At 52.2% G+C, this 15,575-nt stretch overlaps 5 protein-coding genes across 5 annotated transcripts; all 5 read right to left on the reverse strand.

The window, feature by feature from the left end:
• Window positions 1-547: 547 nt before the first annotated feature.
• On the reverse strand, window positions 548-1,075 carry BKA78DRAFT_297897 (uncharacterized protein; the record flags this gene model as incomplete). The annotated part of the gene is made up of 1 exon (XM_066886829.1): window positions 548-1,075. One exon carries the CDS (start codon window positions 1,073-1,075, stop codon window positions 548-550), a length of 528 nt encoding a protein of 175 aa, XP_066742149.1.
• Window positions 1,076-2,084: 1,009 nt separating this feature from the next.
• Window positions 2,085-3,371, reverse strand: BKA78DRAFT_297898 (uncharacterized protein; the record flags this gene model as incomplete). Its single annotated transcript, XM_066886830.1, has 1 exon — window positions 2,085-3,371. The coding sequence occupies one exon, from the start codon at window positions 3,369-3,371 to the stop codon at window positions 2,085-2,087; it is 1,287 nt and encodes a 428-aa protein (XP_066742150.1).
• Window positions 3,372-4,111: 740 nt separating this feature from the next.
• On the reverse strand, window positions 4,112-5,913 carry BKA78DRAFT_355085 (uncharacterized protein; the record flags this gene model as incomplete). Its single annotated transcript, XM_066891841.1, has 2 exons — window positions 4,112-5,860; window positions 5,908-5,913. 2 exons carry the CDS (start codon window positions 5,911-5,913, stop codon window positions 4,112-4,114), a joined length of 1,755 nt encoding a protein of 584 aa, XP_066742151.1.
• Window positions 5,914-7,069: 1,156 nt separating this feature from the next.
• Window positions 7,070-7,630, reverse strand: BKA78DRAFT_297900 (uncharacterized protein; the record flags this gene model as incomplete). The annotated part of the gene is made up of 1 exon (XM_066886831.1): window positions 7,070-7,630. One exon carries the CDS (start codon window positions 7,628-7,630, stop codon window positions 7,070-7,072), a length of 561 nt encoding a protein of 186 aa, XP_066742152.1.
• A 1,024-nt stretch (window positions 7,631-8,654) lies between these two features.
• BKA78DRAFT_297901 (uncharacterized protein) lies at window positions 8,655-9,593 on the reverse strand (the record flags this gene model as incomplete). Its single annotated transcript, XM_066886832.1, has 1 exon — window positions 8,655-9,593. One exon carries the CDS (start codon window positions 9,591-9,593, stop codon window positions 8,655-8,657), a length of 939 nt encoding a protein of 312 aa, XP_066742153.1.
• Between the last annotated feature and the right edge of the window lie 5,982 nt (window positions 9,594-15,575).

Raw genomic sequence — 15,575 nt, forward strand, 5'->3', positions numbered from 1 at the left:
GGCGTAAGACGGACAAAGCCATGGTCACGCTTTGATCATCCTCCAAATCAGTGGCCAGTCGACATACAAGAGAGGAGGAATGCTCAATCTCAAGTCTTTTTCATTCAATATATAGATTTCCTTTGTTCCGTTCGGCTCGCACCAGAAAGACCGGGAAACTAATTCTACCTTGCCCTTCCAATGCGCCTCCTGTCACTGTTTTCCGATTTTTCTGTGTACCATTTCATACCCAAAATGCTTCCGAACCCAGAACGACGCCTCTTCTCCTTCCATGTCCTGTCAAATTCTTCCGCAAAGCAGCGCTTCACGATCCCATACTTCGCCTTCTTGAGCATCCTGATGATGCTGGGGTTGTTTTCGAAGACTGGCTATTTGTCGTCGTCGATGGTGATGACTGATGGAGTGCGACTTTTTAAACAGACACAGCCGCTGTAGTGGTGACAGGCTATTGGCCGTCCTGGGGTTTTGTGAAAGCGCTCGCTCCGGTACCGGAACTGCTGAAGACAAGGCCGTTGTTCTGGAGGGTGGCGCTGTATTCGCCATTGTTTCAGTCTCTTTTGCGCAGAGCTTCTCCATCCGCCTTTGTCGGCTCGATGTCCATGAGCCACGCTTTGACAAAGTCGAAATTGGTGTTGGCGGCAGGAGTAGGTGGTTTTTCATCGGTTATGCAGCTATCGTCGTCGTCGTCGTCGTCGTCGTCGTCGATATTGATCGGATTGTCCTTCGTTCCCTTTGACGCGAGCATGTCTGGCGCCATCAAGACGGTTTCAAAGCCCGTGAGCCCAGGGCCTTGAATTGGTTGCGCGGTGATCTTGGTGGCTGATGAGACTTTGTCCTCATGGTTGGCACTGTTCTTTCCCATAGCCTCATCGGGGCCCTTGAGCGAGTGTGCAGTAGTGATCGAGTCTGAAGAGACTTGGTCGTTGCCATGGGCGGCGTGATGCTTTCCCTTGCCTTGACCTCGCAACCTCTTTGTGTCTTGTTCCTCTCCAAGCTCTCTTTCTTCCTGTCTCCTCTTGTACCCCGCAAAGCTTTCGGTCTGCATCACTCGCTGGTCTTCCGGGCCTGCCGCCATTTTGATTCACCGAAGGGGAATGGACGTGTTTGAGGTGAGCGGATCAGAGGTAGTTTGCGCTCCCAGATGCTTTTCGTTGGTCAATGAGGCTGAGATTGTGGTTGTGCAGGCTGTGGGCGGCGAATGTTGTGGATGGCGAAGGTTGTGGATTTGTTCGCGACGAGCGGGTATTTTCGAAGCGTTGGGTGGTGCGAAAGGTCAGTCGCTTCCCAATCGAGGATGCCAGTACTGAAGTCAAAGTTTACAGGTCCGCCCAGAATAAAAAACTCATCGTCGTTATTGCGACTCTTCAATCCGTCAACCCTCAGCCTCGAGCCGCTTTGCAGTAGTACCAAGATCGTCTTCATCATTACACTGGCCTGGATACTGCTCCATTCTCCCTCTTGCCACGTCTCCGTCAACCCTCGAGTCCCAACGTATTCATTATTTGCTCGTCTCGTCTCTGTCAACTTTCCTTGGGTGGCCCGTAAATATCAGCTGAGGCTCGGGCAGATACGTTTTGGTTTCCATCCCTCTTACGCCAAAATCGGAGCAGCCTAGGAATCATCACTTTTGGCTCACATGCATGAGAAGAGACTAAAAATGCTTTCAATGAAAGCACGGGCTAATTTTCAATATCGTATGCCTTCGCCTAGCAGACCTAGTAGTCTGTCCGGCATGGCGATTATCATGGGGCAGCTTTCTTCTATTCAACAGCCAGACAAAAGCCGGCCACAAGACTGCTTCCTACCGTTTATCCGGCCCCCTATTCTTTTTGCGCCCCAATCATTGCCGGTCTGCCGTTTTCCCAAACCCCTACCCCTGCTTACTCGCATCACATTTTCTTCATGAATCCCCGCTCTCAAGCATGTATTCGGGGCATATCCACTCCTTCTTCCGCTTGAACTTTGGGCGAAATACCAATCCAGCCATCGCCTTCCCAACACCGGCATTTCCGCCATCATCACCAACGTCTACGTCTTCCAATGTCTTTCTTCTGCATTTGAATCTCCAAATCCGTCCATGCACGCTATTCGATTTGTAATCCAGCATGTGTAATGACGGCATTGTCCTCGTCGTCGTCTTCGTCGTCGAGGTCGTCTTCGTCGTCGTCGAGGTCGATGATTATCGGAGTGTTGGGAACAATGCCACCGTTGCGAACAGCTTGGTCATCTTGGTTGGCACCAGTGGTAGTAGAGGTCGGCGATTGGGCTGTGGTATCCACGACCTTTGCAGTCCTGAAGATCGGAGAGCCTGATTGGGGCAGGCTGGATCCTTGGTCTTCAATGGCCATGTTGAGAGGAGCCCCTAACGCGCTGGAGACGCTACGCAATTTGTCCTCGAGATCTCTGGTGTGCTCTTCGACTCCTTGAGTCTGTTCGACACACTTGCTCTTTGCGTGTGGAGGTCCAACTTCAGTAATGACTGCCTGGGGGTTTCGTGAAAGTTCCGCAGCTTGGAGGAGCGCATCGAAGCCAGAATCCTTGAGTTCCGCCGCGTGGAGAAGCTTCTGAAGTCCAGACTGCTCAGTCGGGGGTTGCAATGAGGTATGATCTTCGACAGTCTTCGATGCGGCTGCTGTCGTTGGTTGTGGGCATCCCGCTCCCTCTCCTTCCTCTCCCATACGTGCCCTCTTGAACTTGGGTTCCTCCTTCTGGTTGATCTCTCCAGAGGTTCTCTTCAGCCCTGCAACAAACTCCGATTCTGTCTGCAACTCCTTCATCTTTTTGGCTTTGGTGTTGAGTTCGTCCTGGGAATGGATCTCTTCTGTGCGCTGCGGCCTCCGGTCCTCCTCGCCCTTCAACTTGATCTCCAGTCCGTGGTGTTCACAAATTCTCTCTAGTACACCCGGTACCTCCTTCAAGTAGAGTATAGCCTTTTCAGCCCAGGCACTGCAGTCGGCGTAGATGGCGCGGTTGTAATCTGCCGCGTCACAGGTTCGCACAGACAACAAGCGCAAAGGGGCCAATGAGCTAGTTTTGGTGATTGCGTAGTAGTACCACTGCTCTATTGGTCGCATAGTCCAAATACTTGCTTGGGGACCAAGGCGAGCGGTTGCTTTGCCTTCTACAAAGAGGCCGCGTGCAGCAACAAGCTGGTCCTGGGTAGGCGAGGATCCTGCGAGCTCAAGGAGGATACCGACGAGAATGGCGTACTCCGTGGAGTCGAGACCGCCAGGGCCGGTGTAGTGTTCAAGAATTTTGATCGCGAAAGGTGAAAGCTTCTCGCGTGCGCGGACGAGCAAGTAGTCTGGAGAAGCTGCGTTGTTGACGGGACGCGGCATCGCATCGATGCCGTTGCGCGAGCGGGATAGCATTTTGGTTTGGCGAGGCGTACTTTTGTGAGAGGTGCTGTGCGCTATGGGCGGTTCAGAATTTGGTGCGGAATCCGCGTTGGTGTTGATGGACCTGTCGAGTCGTGGCGAAGATGTTGTGATGAGAGGTCGTCAGTCTGGTCGACACCAGGCAAGATCTGAATCGGGCGATGCCCCAGGTTTGTACGGACATCGAAATTTTAACACTGAATCTCTGCCTCAAATCAGGTGTACCACACCCCTGATCAAAAACTTGCGAGCCTTCCCAATAACAGTCTCGCTGACCTTGAATAGCTTACTCAATAAACACTTCCATCAATTCAGTACTCGTCCAGCCGCTGTAGTGGCACATTTTGGACTCCTTTCCATGAATGTTGTCTACACCTTATATACCTAACACCGCCCGAAGACAGCTGTCAGTATAGTACGATGAGAAGATGAAAGACAGATTTATACACCCAATTTGCATTCAAGAGAGAAAAAAGCATCCTTATTTGCGGCCGTCCTGGCCTATTTTCCAACTTCATGCCGACTGGCAACCCGATCTTTCGTCTCCGCAATGGTTCCCGAAGCAAGTCTGTTGCCACCTCAATTACATCAAGGTCCCCTCGATCACCTCTCCAAATTCCCAATCGATGCTTGCCAGTAAGTCTTCCCCCACCAGTCTCTTCCCAAATCCTTCCGGCAAACAAATCTTCGTGCACACTCGCAAGAAACGCGATCTTTTTCCTCCTCAAATCTTCTTAGTTGATGCGAAACTGGGAGCGGCATTTGGAACACATGCAAGCCCTGACGCCAACCTCTCCTGCGTAAACGGTCGAATTGTCCCTGGAGCAGTAGGGGCTGATGGGTAGTCCACTGAACCTGCCCATCTCATTGCGAGGTAGCTCGTGCGGCTTGTGATTGATGTCGTGCGGTCCATCGTACTGGGGCAACACAGTACTATCGAGGTTAGGCGATTCGGCCATGTGGAGCGTCGCCTGGATCTCAGGGCGAGGCGACTTGACGTGCTGGGGCTGGTCTTTGTCCTCATCAGAGTCGCTGTCGAGCACAATGACTTCGATCATCTTGGGTGTAATCGGCCTGGTAGCTTCGGAAACCCGGCGTCCTTGACCAACGTTGTGCTCAGCGGAGTACATGTCAGCAACGGCGGCACTGGATATGCGCGGCTCGTTTTCGGAGGGCTCGCGCGGCTGGTCGTTGACGTGTTCGCCCTGGGTAGATTCGACAGTTTTGTGGCAGGGAGCTGCGGCATATGGAAATTCCTCCAATGAGTGATGCAAATGGGAGTTCATGACTTCATCGTTCCTATTCTCGTCGCTGAGCATGTGAGCTCCCTGGGTCGGGAAAGAGGTCAGATTGGGTGGCTCAGAAAGACGGCTTCCTTCATCAACGTTCTGCCACTCGTGGATGGGTTCGGCGACAACAGACGAGGGTGAGTCAGCGGTCATGTCGATTGTGTTGATACTTGAGGGCGGCGAAGCGGATATGTGGGACCTCTCGATGCTGGGTTGCAGCGAGACGGACGTGAAAGACTTCTCGATGCCAGGGACTGGCTCCTCGGGGCTCAACGAGGTGAGCTCATGCGCGCTAGTGAGACTGGGCGTAGCCGACTTAATGCTGTAGCTACCAGTAGGAGAGGCCACTTTGTTGTTGTCTGGAGTCTGAGCCTCGTCGCTGTCTGAACCGAAGATTTGGGCGGCCAGAAGTTGAGATGCAGTACAAGACTGCTGCAGGCTTGCTTCAGCATGGTCGGGCTTGTCAGTGGCTATGGATTGTGCAGAGACTGGAGAGCACAACGAGATCTTGTCCTCGTCGCTGTTGTTGCCATCGTGGTGCTCTTGGACTCGCGCCTTGGCCGCCTCAGGTCCCTCCTCTTCCAAGCCAGTCTCCTTGAGGGTTCTCTTCCTGCCAACGAAAACCTCCTTGTGAGTCTCCTTCCTGCTATCGAAAACCTCCAGGTCCGGCTTGATCTCCACGCGGTCAACAAGATTCATCTTTTCAAGGGGACGAGTCGGCTGGACGCCATGGATCCAACGCTCTTGGTAGCCCTCCAGTCCATGTGCGGACACCTCAAGTCCCTCCTGTCGGCAAACGCTCTGCAGAACGTTGGGCGCGTCCTTCATGTACCGCTTAATCTTGTGTGCCAGAGCGCGAACATCAAGATCCACAGCGCGCGCGCTTGCGGCCAAATCCCAGTCCTTCTGAAGGACCAGCTGAGGGGGTGGGTCAGGTGTGCTGGTCAAGACTGCATACCGGTACCATGGGTTGACGGGTGGCATGCTCCAGATGCTCGGGATGACATCGCCGTCGTTGGTCGCTTGAGTGGTGCTCGTGACAAACGCGGTGTATGCAGTGAAGAGCTGTTCTTGCGAAGGAGAAGAACCCGTGAGAGAGATCAAGACTGAGACAAGCAGAGCGTACTCAGTCAAATCCAGGCCGTTGAGACCTACATAGCGCTCAAGGAGTGACAATGGGAAGTCCTCGAGCTCCTGCCGAGCGTGGCTAGGAGACGGTTAGGCGTCGTCAGGTTCGTTACCGGCATAGTTTGAAGAGTAATTGCGCAAAGACGCGCTGGCAGATCGTTCGTAATTCGGTATGATGAAGAGTTGCACACCGTGGGATGATGGTGGGTGGTAAGGAGAGGGCTGGGGTTGAAGGTGCTGCGCGGGAGGAGTGGAGTTGGTGCTGTGGATCCTGCTGATGGGGGAAAAGAAGCGCGAGGTCCGTACAGTTTTTCTGTCCTGGTCATCGGCGGCGTTGGGTGCCCGCAAGAATCCTGGCAGTACCTACGTGTACCTTCCAGTACGTTGCTTCCATCTACTACCGGTGACATTACTGGTGACTACAATGCCCTAGCCTCTATCTACCTAAACGTGTTATTCAAACACCTAATCGCCACACATAAGTGCACATTAATAACCAGGGAAATTGTCTTTCACCTGCTCAGATCTTTGAATTCGCTCTATTTTTTGTTTCAGTCTGATTTACAACAATACATTGTCCAGCGAACTGCCTTCTACGCTCTCAGCTGCTAGGACTAGCGCCTCTGGCTGCTGCAGAGCCACCACCACGTCTAAATGCCGTATTTCTTGTTAAGCCTGACCATGTGACCATCTTTCATTCAACCACATTCAACATTCTAATACCAAAATTTGTTCCCCAATCAATCAAACAGCGAACTAAAGCACCACACCTCGACGGTAAACCCATGTGACGTCCTAGAAAAGAACCTTGATTCCTTAACATCCATGAGGGGAAACACCAATTGTACACTGCCACTAAAGAATCCTGGACCACGATGCCTGCTTGGGTCATGGGAAACTAACACCACTGTTCCCGGTCCCTGCAATCGTTTCTTCCATCCTTTCTGAAGACCATTCTGACAAGCTCCCGGCATTGTCTCCAAGGCTTGTGCTTGAGCTTATTGTATGATTCGACTTGATTCGATTCGAATTCTTTTCGTCCCGATTGAGCAAGGAGACATTCGGAACAGAGGCAGCTCGTTGCAAGACGTGCCTTTAAGGCTTGGAAGCCGTAATCCCCCTTGTGCGTGTAGCCATGTCGAGTTTAAGTGTGCTGGGGAAATTTGAATGATTGATGCTTGACTCGAGCTTAAATTGTCTCATGACCGCACTATCGTATATTTCAGGTTGGCACGCCAGGTTGGCTCTGAAAAGTTGAGCGGCTTCTCCGGGTACTTAGCGGGCACCCAGGGGCGAATCGTGCTTGAGCTTCCTGTGACGCCGCATGATCGGCTTCGAGGTGTAGGATCTGCCGCAGATGTCACACTTGAATGGCCTTTCCGCCGCTATATCCGGACTTAAGTGGTTGATGATGTGAAGAGAACCACGGTCGTCTTCGGGATCCTTGACTCTTTTGCCATGCTGACTTGCCCGCTTCCTCCTTGGCTGGTGATCGTCGGAAAAGGTTGATGTTGCTGAAATGGTCGAGCATGATGACCAATGGTCGTCTCTGCCGCCTCCAAGCATCTCCACTTCGTCCTCCAAGTTTGTTTCATCAAACGACCTCTTTCTTCCTGCGGACAACTGGAGCTGGGCCTGCAGCTTCAGCCGAATCTCGGTGCGCAAATTGCGGTATTGAAGAGGTTGATGGCTGTGAGTCGGCTGTTCTGCGTGATCGCGTCCCTCGTACTGCTGCTGCTGCCTCTGAATGTCCGTTTCTCTCCTAACAAGCTCATATCCCTCCGACTGGAGTAAACGCTCCATGACTTCTTGGACTCCCTCGAGATGTCTCGTCATCTTTTCCATTAGGTCACACGCGTCAGAATCGATGGTCTTTTTCCCTCGGCTGGGCCCCAATTTTCACGAAGAATGAGACGGCTGAGGGCGATTGACGTGGTCTTTGCGACTGCGTACTCGTACCATGGACGCACAGGGGCCATGTCCCAGATTTTGGGGCTGCTTCCGAGCTGGGAGTGGAATCTCGAGACGACAAACAGGCTGCGTGTGCTTCGAGGCTGGTGTAGCATGAAGAGACCGTCAAAGTGCTGCACCTGTGGCTTGCAGTCTCTGGGTAGGATTGGATTAGATGCAGAGCATATCAGGATACTGTATACTACGTTGATTGACGGCTTTTTTGCACCACCGTTACCAGACACAAAAATATATCTTGCTAGTCGAAGCGGGGAAAGGGTATACAGTGGTTTGGAAGCCACCAAAAAAGGCCTCCGTACTTTCAGTCTTGAAGCAGCTAGCTTGTTTCAATCCAACTGCTTTGTGTCCTTGAAAGTCAAACATCTGACTCTAATCACTTTCCTTCTGCTCGACAAGTGTATTGATTCCGATCCTCTTGCCACTGCACAACATCTTCATCAAGTTCAGGGTGATGCTGGTGGTGCTAGATGCAAATCAGATGGAATCACTAGTGAGCGTGAGGTGACCTGTGAGAGTTTCCATTTTTTACCATAAGCTAGTGGATTGCCGCGTCCCTAGACTGACCGCATTTTAAAGATATCAACCACCATCCTAACAAGCGCTATAGGTCTCTTGCACTCTCTCCAGTGGGTTCAATTAAAAGAAAAAAGAGAAGGCCTGAGTGAGCGTGACCAAAGCTAGTATACCAGATAGCCTCATTCTTGCAGGATGCAATACCCAAGACTGCAGCCCTACCAGTTTTAATGTCCATCGCCCTCCAATGCCCGTTCTAGAGCCAATATGCCGTTCGGGACTGAGTGTTTATGAGAAGGTCCAAGACGTGTCGATGTGTGCCCAAAGCGTGGTGGTCGTCCTTTCTCTCAAGGATCACCCCGCTGGATGGTTTCAATTAGGTCCTAGTGATAGCATCATGCTTCAATATCCAGTGGCGACGCATGCTTGACTTGACTGTGTAGCGGTTGCCGCAAGTCTCACACGCAAAAGGCCTGTCCCTATCACGACTGTCGTCCAAAGCTGCGGGAGCCGGTTGGGGCTTCTGCGTTGACGAGTGCTGACTCTCTGCGTCGTCCTGGGTTTCTTGTTCCTCTGTGCCTGTATCGTCCAAAGACCTCTTCTTGCCTGAAATCATCTCAATCTGTTCTCGGAACGATGGTTGATTGCCGATGCGAGTTTTGCCTTGCGAGCGAATAGGGCGTCCATGCGATTCGATTTGATGGTGCGTAGCCATCTGAGCGTCTTCGCGTTGCCGCCCTCCCTGCTGGACATTGTCGCCCTTCAACTTGTAACCTTCAAGGCCCACCTCCCGACAAACATCATCAAGAACGGTCGGAGAACTCTCAAGGTACCGTTTGAATTTTGAGACCATAGCGTATGCATCAGCTTTGAGCGCCTGGCTCGTTTCTTCCGCGCCCCAGTCCTCGCGACGAATCAGGCGGGTCGGCGCAAGCGAGGCTGTTTTCGCAACAGCGTGTTGATACCAGGGGTTGACGGGCGCCATGCCCCAGATCGTGGCGTTCTGATCAAGTTTTCCTTTGAAGCCGGCGATGACGAACTGGCTACGCGCATCGAGGAGCTGGTCTTGGGTCGGCGAGGAGTTGGTGATCGAGATGAGAGCTGTAACCAAGATGGGATATTCCGTAGAATCGATGCCTTCGAATCCAGTGTAGCGAGACAGAACCGAGACGAGGAATGGCGAGAGACGTTGGCGAGCGGTTTCGATCAAAAAGTCTGGCGTTGTTGTGAACATGATGGGCGGCTTCGGATTGGCTTGCGACGTGAATGAAATGTAAGTGCTAGGCGCACCAGCGGGGGAGAATTCGGTCTCCATGACGAGTCGGCATTGAGTTGTCAAGGTAAAAGGTGGATGGGTTGCAAGACGTTGGTGGTGAAGACGTTGGTGTTGGTGGTCGTGGGTAAAGTCGTAGATATTTTCGTTGAGCGCGCGGGGCTGTGTCTATTGGTAAATCTTGGTGTGGACTGAAGTGAATGCAGAAGCCAGAATTAACACTCGACTCTTCAAATTCTTTCACAAATCAATACTTCAACCGAGTTTTGTACCCTTTCAGCTCTACCACTACTGTTTTGAGGCTCATTGGTATTTTCATGTCCATCAATATCCATTGCACATTTCTGATTGAAGTAAATAGCTTACCTCTTTCTCTCATCCACTCCCTTCAAGATTCCTTCTCGACAAAATTCTCACAAATTTTGCACAGGATGGACATCGGCAACGCGCACTCGCAGCAACGGCAACACCTGATGATGGTGCCAACTAGCTTGATGTACGTGGCATTCATTGCAGACAGGCGGTTCGTGAGTCTTGAGTTGACGTCCATGTTGGCAGACAAAATCCTGTTTATGCGCGCAATGCGGCCATCACCAGCAGCTCATCCCAGATTGCGACTGGAGAGTCTGGTTCGGGAGAAGAGGCGGAATACAAGCAATACCGTGGCCCCCAAACGTCATCTGTCAATCGGTCAGTCTTTTGAACTCCAGATGCCAGAGTTTCACCTCGATACCTCACGGCTCTTTATATACCACATGCATCCATTCCCCTCCTGTTTTGCCAAGGGTTTGCTCCACAGTCAAGTTCTTTGCTTTGAGGCCCCATTTCCCATTGCCAATCCAAGATCATGGCCGTCCTCGAAGGCCAAAATGGATGGATCCATCACTCTTAAGCGAAAATTCATCTTTGTCTCCTGACCTATCGATGCTGTGCTTGGAGGCTTCTGCGCACTTGGAGAAGATGCCAGGTATGAATAGAACTCGCCAACACCGCAATATGTGGCAGAAATTCCCTAGACGTTTGAATTTGGGACAATCCAACCTTACCCTTTTGGGCCATAACACTTACATACCACCCCCTTACTCCTGTCCATACCCCTGAGAACCCCCTTGCGAAAGTATCTGGGCATTTTAAAAAAAGTTCTCCGGCCAAAGTTCCATAGACGTTTGAAGTTACAAAATCTGGACTAACCCTTTTCGGACATGCTGCCCACGCCCGCCCATGCCCGTGCCCGCCCCTCGCCTTCCATTGTATACGTTTGAAGTTGCAAGACACCATTGCCCTTTTTGGACATTTCGCCTTCTTGCCCACACCTGCCCAGGCATCTCGACCTTCACATCACTTCGCCACATCACTTGGTCACCACCTCTTGCCAAAACTCTCTGGACGTTTGAAGTTACAAAATCCGAGTTACCTTTTTCAACCATGTCACCGAACAAGGTAATGTCAGCTTTGCTGCTTCTTTGAAATTTGTCTTATCACGCTTCCTTGTAACGCGCTCCGTCGTGACGCGCTTCATCGACACGCCTGTCGGTGTACCTTGGATCCGCTCAACTCAAGCACTAGATCCGATGGACAATATCAACGCACCAAGCAGCGGATCCAATCGATAGACCCAATTTCAATGGATCGAGTACCAGGAAGTTGTGGTTATCGAGGTCAGGATTGCACAGCCCCTGAGCGGCGATTCAGCCGAGCAATAGCAACGCGAAAGAAAATGTATCGCGTCCCGCGGACGGCCAAAGACGCACAATTCAAAGATTCTGCCTCCCCAGAGCTCGTCTTCGTGAAAGTGGTAAGTTCCACCAGTACCTTGGCAGTCGCGACTGGTAACGTCATTAGTCTAGAAGGCGCAGCAAATAAGGAAGGCGCGACCAACTAGGTGTGCATCTCCGCACGATGGATTGTTGTACATGTCGCACTTTTGACATGTTGAAATGCATCATTCCACAGGCCATCAGAAACACAGACTGTTGGACAGAAAGTTTCCAAAATAGGCAGGCGCTTTGTCATGAACGGTACCGCAGCGTCGGCATGGACTCTTCTGATCAAACCCCTTCTCTCGCATGCGGCATGGAATATTCGTCCTGTAAGCACATCTGCACCTGTGGAATGGCGTGTGGACTATTCCTGCGATGAGTCTTCATCTACGGCCCACAGCTGGCTCAGGAGAGCCTACCCCTGAAATTTGAGAGTCGAAAGAATGTGCCCGATTCGAACGATCACTTGTCTCACACCTCTAATAATGATCAAAAACTCTTCAGTCTGGATAAAGGACAGCAAAAATGAGGGAAAGCAGTCAAAGTCACGCTCAACTGCCCCCTGGCTTTATTGGAAAGAGTATCGCCGCGAGTGCAGCGAAGGCGACGCAATTTATCCTTTGAGATCGTTGTTTCCCTAAGCCCAGTTTGTTGAAAGCTCGTTGCTTTATTTGTGGAAACATGTTGCATTGCTTTGCATTGCGCAATTTAAACGGCGCAAAGAAGGCAGTCGGTTGGACTGTCAACTGCTAAGCGCTACGTTGGACAGGGCATCGTCCCTTCCAGTGCAGAGCAAGCTCCAAACACTTGCCAGGAAGCACAACCATTTTGTTAGCTCACAAATTCCTGTATCGACGTAATAATGCAGCCACGTGAGGTCGTGGGAGGGGACATGGCTCAAGTGATAGGTTGATGGAGTCGAGTCATGCTCTTGCGTATTCGAGAATCCAGAAATTGGGATAAGAATGTGCTCTCTATGATTTCGGAGGGTGTTTGCTTTAAATTGCTATTTGAATGTCTTACGTGGAAACAGACGAGGTGATTGTGGCTTACCGTTGAAGTGAAGGTGACTGCGGTGGCATGGCGCCAAGGCGACGTGTGAAGAACCACCACAGGACGACTGCAGCGATGGAGTTTTTGTCGACAATACGCTCATGTTTGACCTCAAAAATAGATCAATATTCTGTTGGTTCTGTCGCGGACTCGCATCAAACATGGGACAAATCCGGGCCAAGTCGGAGTCACAACAGGATGATTGACTGGCGTACCAACCCAACCTTTATAAAGCGAATTCGCCGGTTCTCCCCCATCGCCCTCACACCTGGCCGGGACGCCGGCAGAGTGGTGGGGGCACTCGACGGGGAGATTTTGAATGGAAGCCGGCCAGTAGTGCGAGGGAGCCGCCGGTTCGAGTCTGGTCAGCGCCGGCTTCCATTATCTCTCCCCTCGAGAAACCTACACGGGCCATGTCTACTGGCTGGCAGCCGGGGCGCGCCCCGGTTCGTGAAAGGTTTGATAGCTGGCTTGGCCAGTGAAGTTTTGCCCTTTTGCTCTCTCCTGATGTCCTCTTCTGCTGCCTGTTGTTTTGATGTTTGCTCCCTCTTTTTCCAAAGGAAGTATCTATAGTCTTTTCGAACGCACAGGCGATCGCACAGGCAAAAGGCGAGACTTGTGTGATTACCCGCGCGGTGTTTTGGATTTCTATCCCTTCCCATGTCCGCCAGCATATCACACCAGCCAAGCTCAGAGGGACATGAGTGGAGTTTTGCTCTTTCATCCTCTTTCGTTCCTCTGGTGTTCTTGCTTTTGTTCTTTGTCGTCTCTATTTCTTCTTGGTCTTCTTTTTCGTGACGCGGGGCGAGGCCACTCCCTTCGCCACGCCCACCATCCCGCAACACCAACCACCAAAGTCAGAGGCATCCACCAGCAACCACACAGCTAATCCCTTTCTCCAAATCACCCATCCAAACATCATATGCGACATCACAACAAACTTTCAGAATCCGATCGTTCTTATACTCTTCCACGCGCAGGGCGCACAGACACCCATCGCTACCACACCATCACTCCAACAAGCTCTGGGACCGACCAACCCAAGCCCTCTCCTCGACCGTACCGCGCCAAAACGCGCCAAAACGCGCGCATTTGAAGCCGCACAAAGTGCCGAATAGGGCAAGGTGCGGACCCGCCGTGGTGTCCTGTCCAACTGCGTCAACATGCGCCACCTGCCATGTCAACACCATCACACTTGGGCGACCTCACCTCTCTTACCACGGCGAGCTACCAAAGCGTCCGCATCGACGGGCAGCATCAGCGGCCGCAGCAAGCCTTAAAAACGCGAAAACGCGACGAAGTAGAAGAGAGAACCCTCACAAGCCGTTACATTACGCTATGACAAAAGCAGACAAGAGAAGTTGGGAAGGACCGTCCAAGTCCAACCAGGCAGATGTAAGCTAGAAACCAGACAGACAGGCAGGCAGACAGACAGACAGCAGTCCGCCGTGGCGGAAGAAAGGGGGGAAAGGGTAAGGGTAAGAAGAGGGGAAAGGCACTGTTGGCGGAAGGACGATGGATGCGGGGGGGAGTGGGTGGAGGGAGGGAGAGAGGGGATGCCAAGAGGCAGATAGGTAGGTGGGTGGGTTGGAAGGTGTCTGTTAGGTGCGTAGATGGAGCACGTCAGCCTGCCAGCCAGCGGCGGCGGCAGCAGCAGCAGCAACGGCTGGCGGGTACAACAGGAAAAGGAGGCAGGAGGCAGGAAGGCAGACGAGGCAAAGCAAAGGAAATGGCCAAGGAATTAAAGCAGAAGCAGAAGCAGTCGTCGTCGACGTCGTGAATTAACTACATGCCTACCCTACCTACCGACCAACAACCCTCCTCACTTCTCCTTCGAACCCATCGTCCAACATTCTGCGCAACCAATCGTTCCTAATCGACACCACTACCTGGCTCCGTCCTCTCCACATCCACATCCATGCCCCATCTGTGGCTGCACGCACGCACCTTCGAACCTTCGAACCCCATCTACAAAACACGTAAGGTACTTCCTGATCCCGGCGCGCACCCGACGCACGCTGTATCCACAGTCCCGTTCTCGATCCTATGCTTCCGCCTGCCGGCGCAATCTGAACCACGAGCCCTCTCGCTCCACTCCCAGCCAGCAACAAGCATCGAAAAAGAAGCGGGAGTTCCTCCAAGCAAGCAAGCGCACAGGCGCGGCGATCAAATCCAACCAACGGAATTCGTTAGTCTCGCACACTAAAGAAGAAGAGGCAAACAACGTTACTTGCAGCAAACGGGAGAGGAGCCATGAAGGAGAGAGAGAGAGAAAGACATTACACTACGAAGGGAAAGTAAGAGAGACAAGCGAACAAACTGGCAGGGGAATCTCACGCGCTCCCACCCAACTCGACAACAGCAATAACAACAGCAGACAGGTCGTAACGGCGTTATTTGCGACGCAACCAAGTAAGCGATCAATGAGTCAGTCATTCGTCAGCACGCACAATAGATGAATACGAAAGTAAGGAAAGAAAGCTTTAGAGCCCGGAAGAGAGAAAGAGGACTGAGAGTCAAAATTGGAAAAAAGAGAATGGAGAGGGTGTTCCGACTCGGCGGCCAGCCACTCCACGGTAGGCAGTGTGGCGGGCATGCTGCGCCTCGTCCCGTTGCTCCCGTCCGCCAGATGATTAAGCGCGGAGCTTGAAACGGAGAAACGAAAATACCTGAAACACTGCACGCAGACGTGCCGGGCGGCAATGTTTTTGGAGTGGCGAACACCGTCTGTATGGTTGTTGGCGACGGCCTGCAGCAGAATGCTAGGTCGGCGTGTTGATTCGGAATTTGGGAGATGGGGATAGCCAGCCTTCGAGCTGCCACTTGGCCAGCAGATCAGGCGAATCGCGGTATGTACGGTAGGCAGCAGGACGAGCGGTCGAATTCGCCTCGAGCTGCTGGTTCTGGTGCTGCTGATGCCGGCGGCGCTGGTCTTCCTGCTCCTCGACCTCGTGGTCTAGACTTGAAATGAGTCACTCCATCATGATGGTGGCCTCGCTGTAGAACAAGTTTCTCGAATCAGAATAATGTTCAGCGGCCGCCCCCATTTTTGATATAGGTCGTCCATGATCCAAATTAGGTAGGCAAGGAAAAGAAAATTATTTTCGGTCGTCTCGAAGGAAAGTTGCTTTTGTGTGGACCCGTTCCGAACAAGGAGAGAAAGAGGAATCGTTCCACCCCAGGCCGAGACATTGGAATGGAGAGCAGTCGC

The sequence above is a fragment of the Phyllosticta capitalensis genome (genome assembly GCF_038381095.1).
Source record: "Phyllosticta capitalensis strain CBS 128856 chromosome Unknown BKA78scaffold_8, whole genome shotgun sequence".
NCBI classification, from domain to species: Eukaryota; Fungi; Ascomycota; class Dothideomycetes; order Botryosphaeriales; family Phyllostictaceae; genus Phyllosticta; species Phyllosticta capitalensis.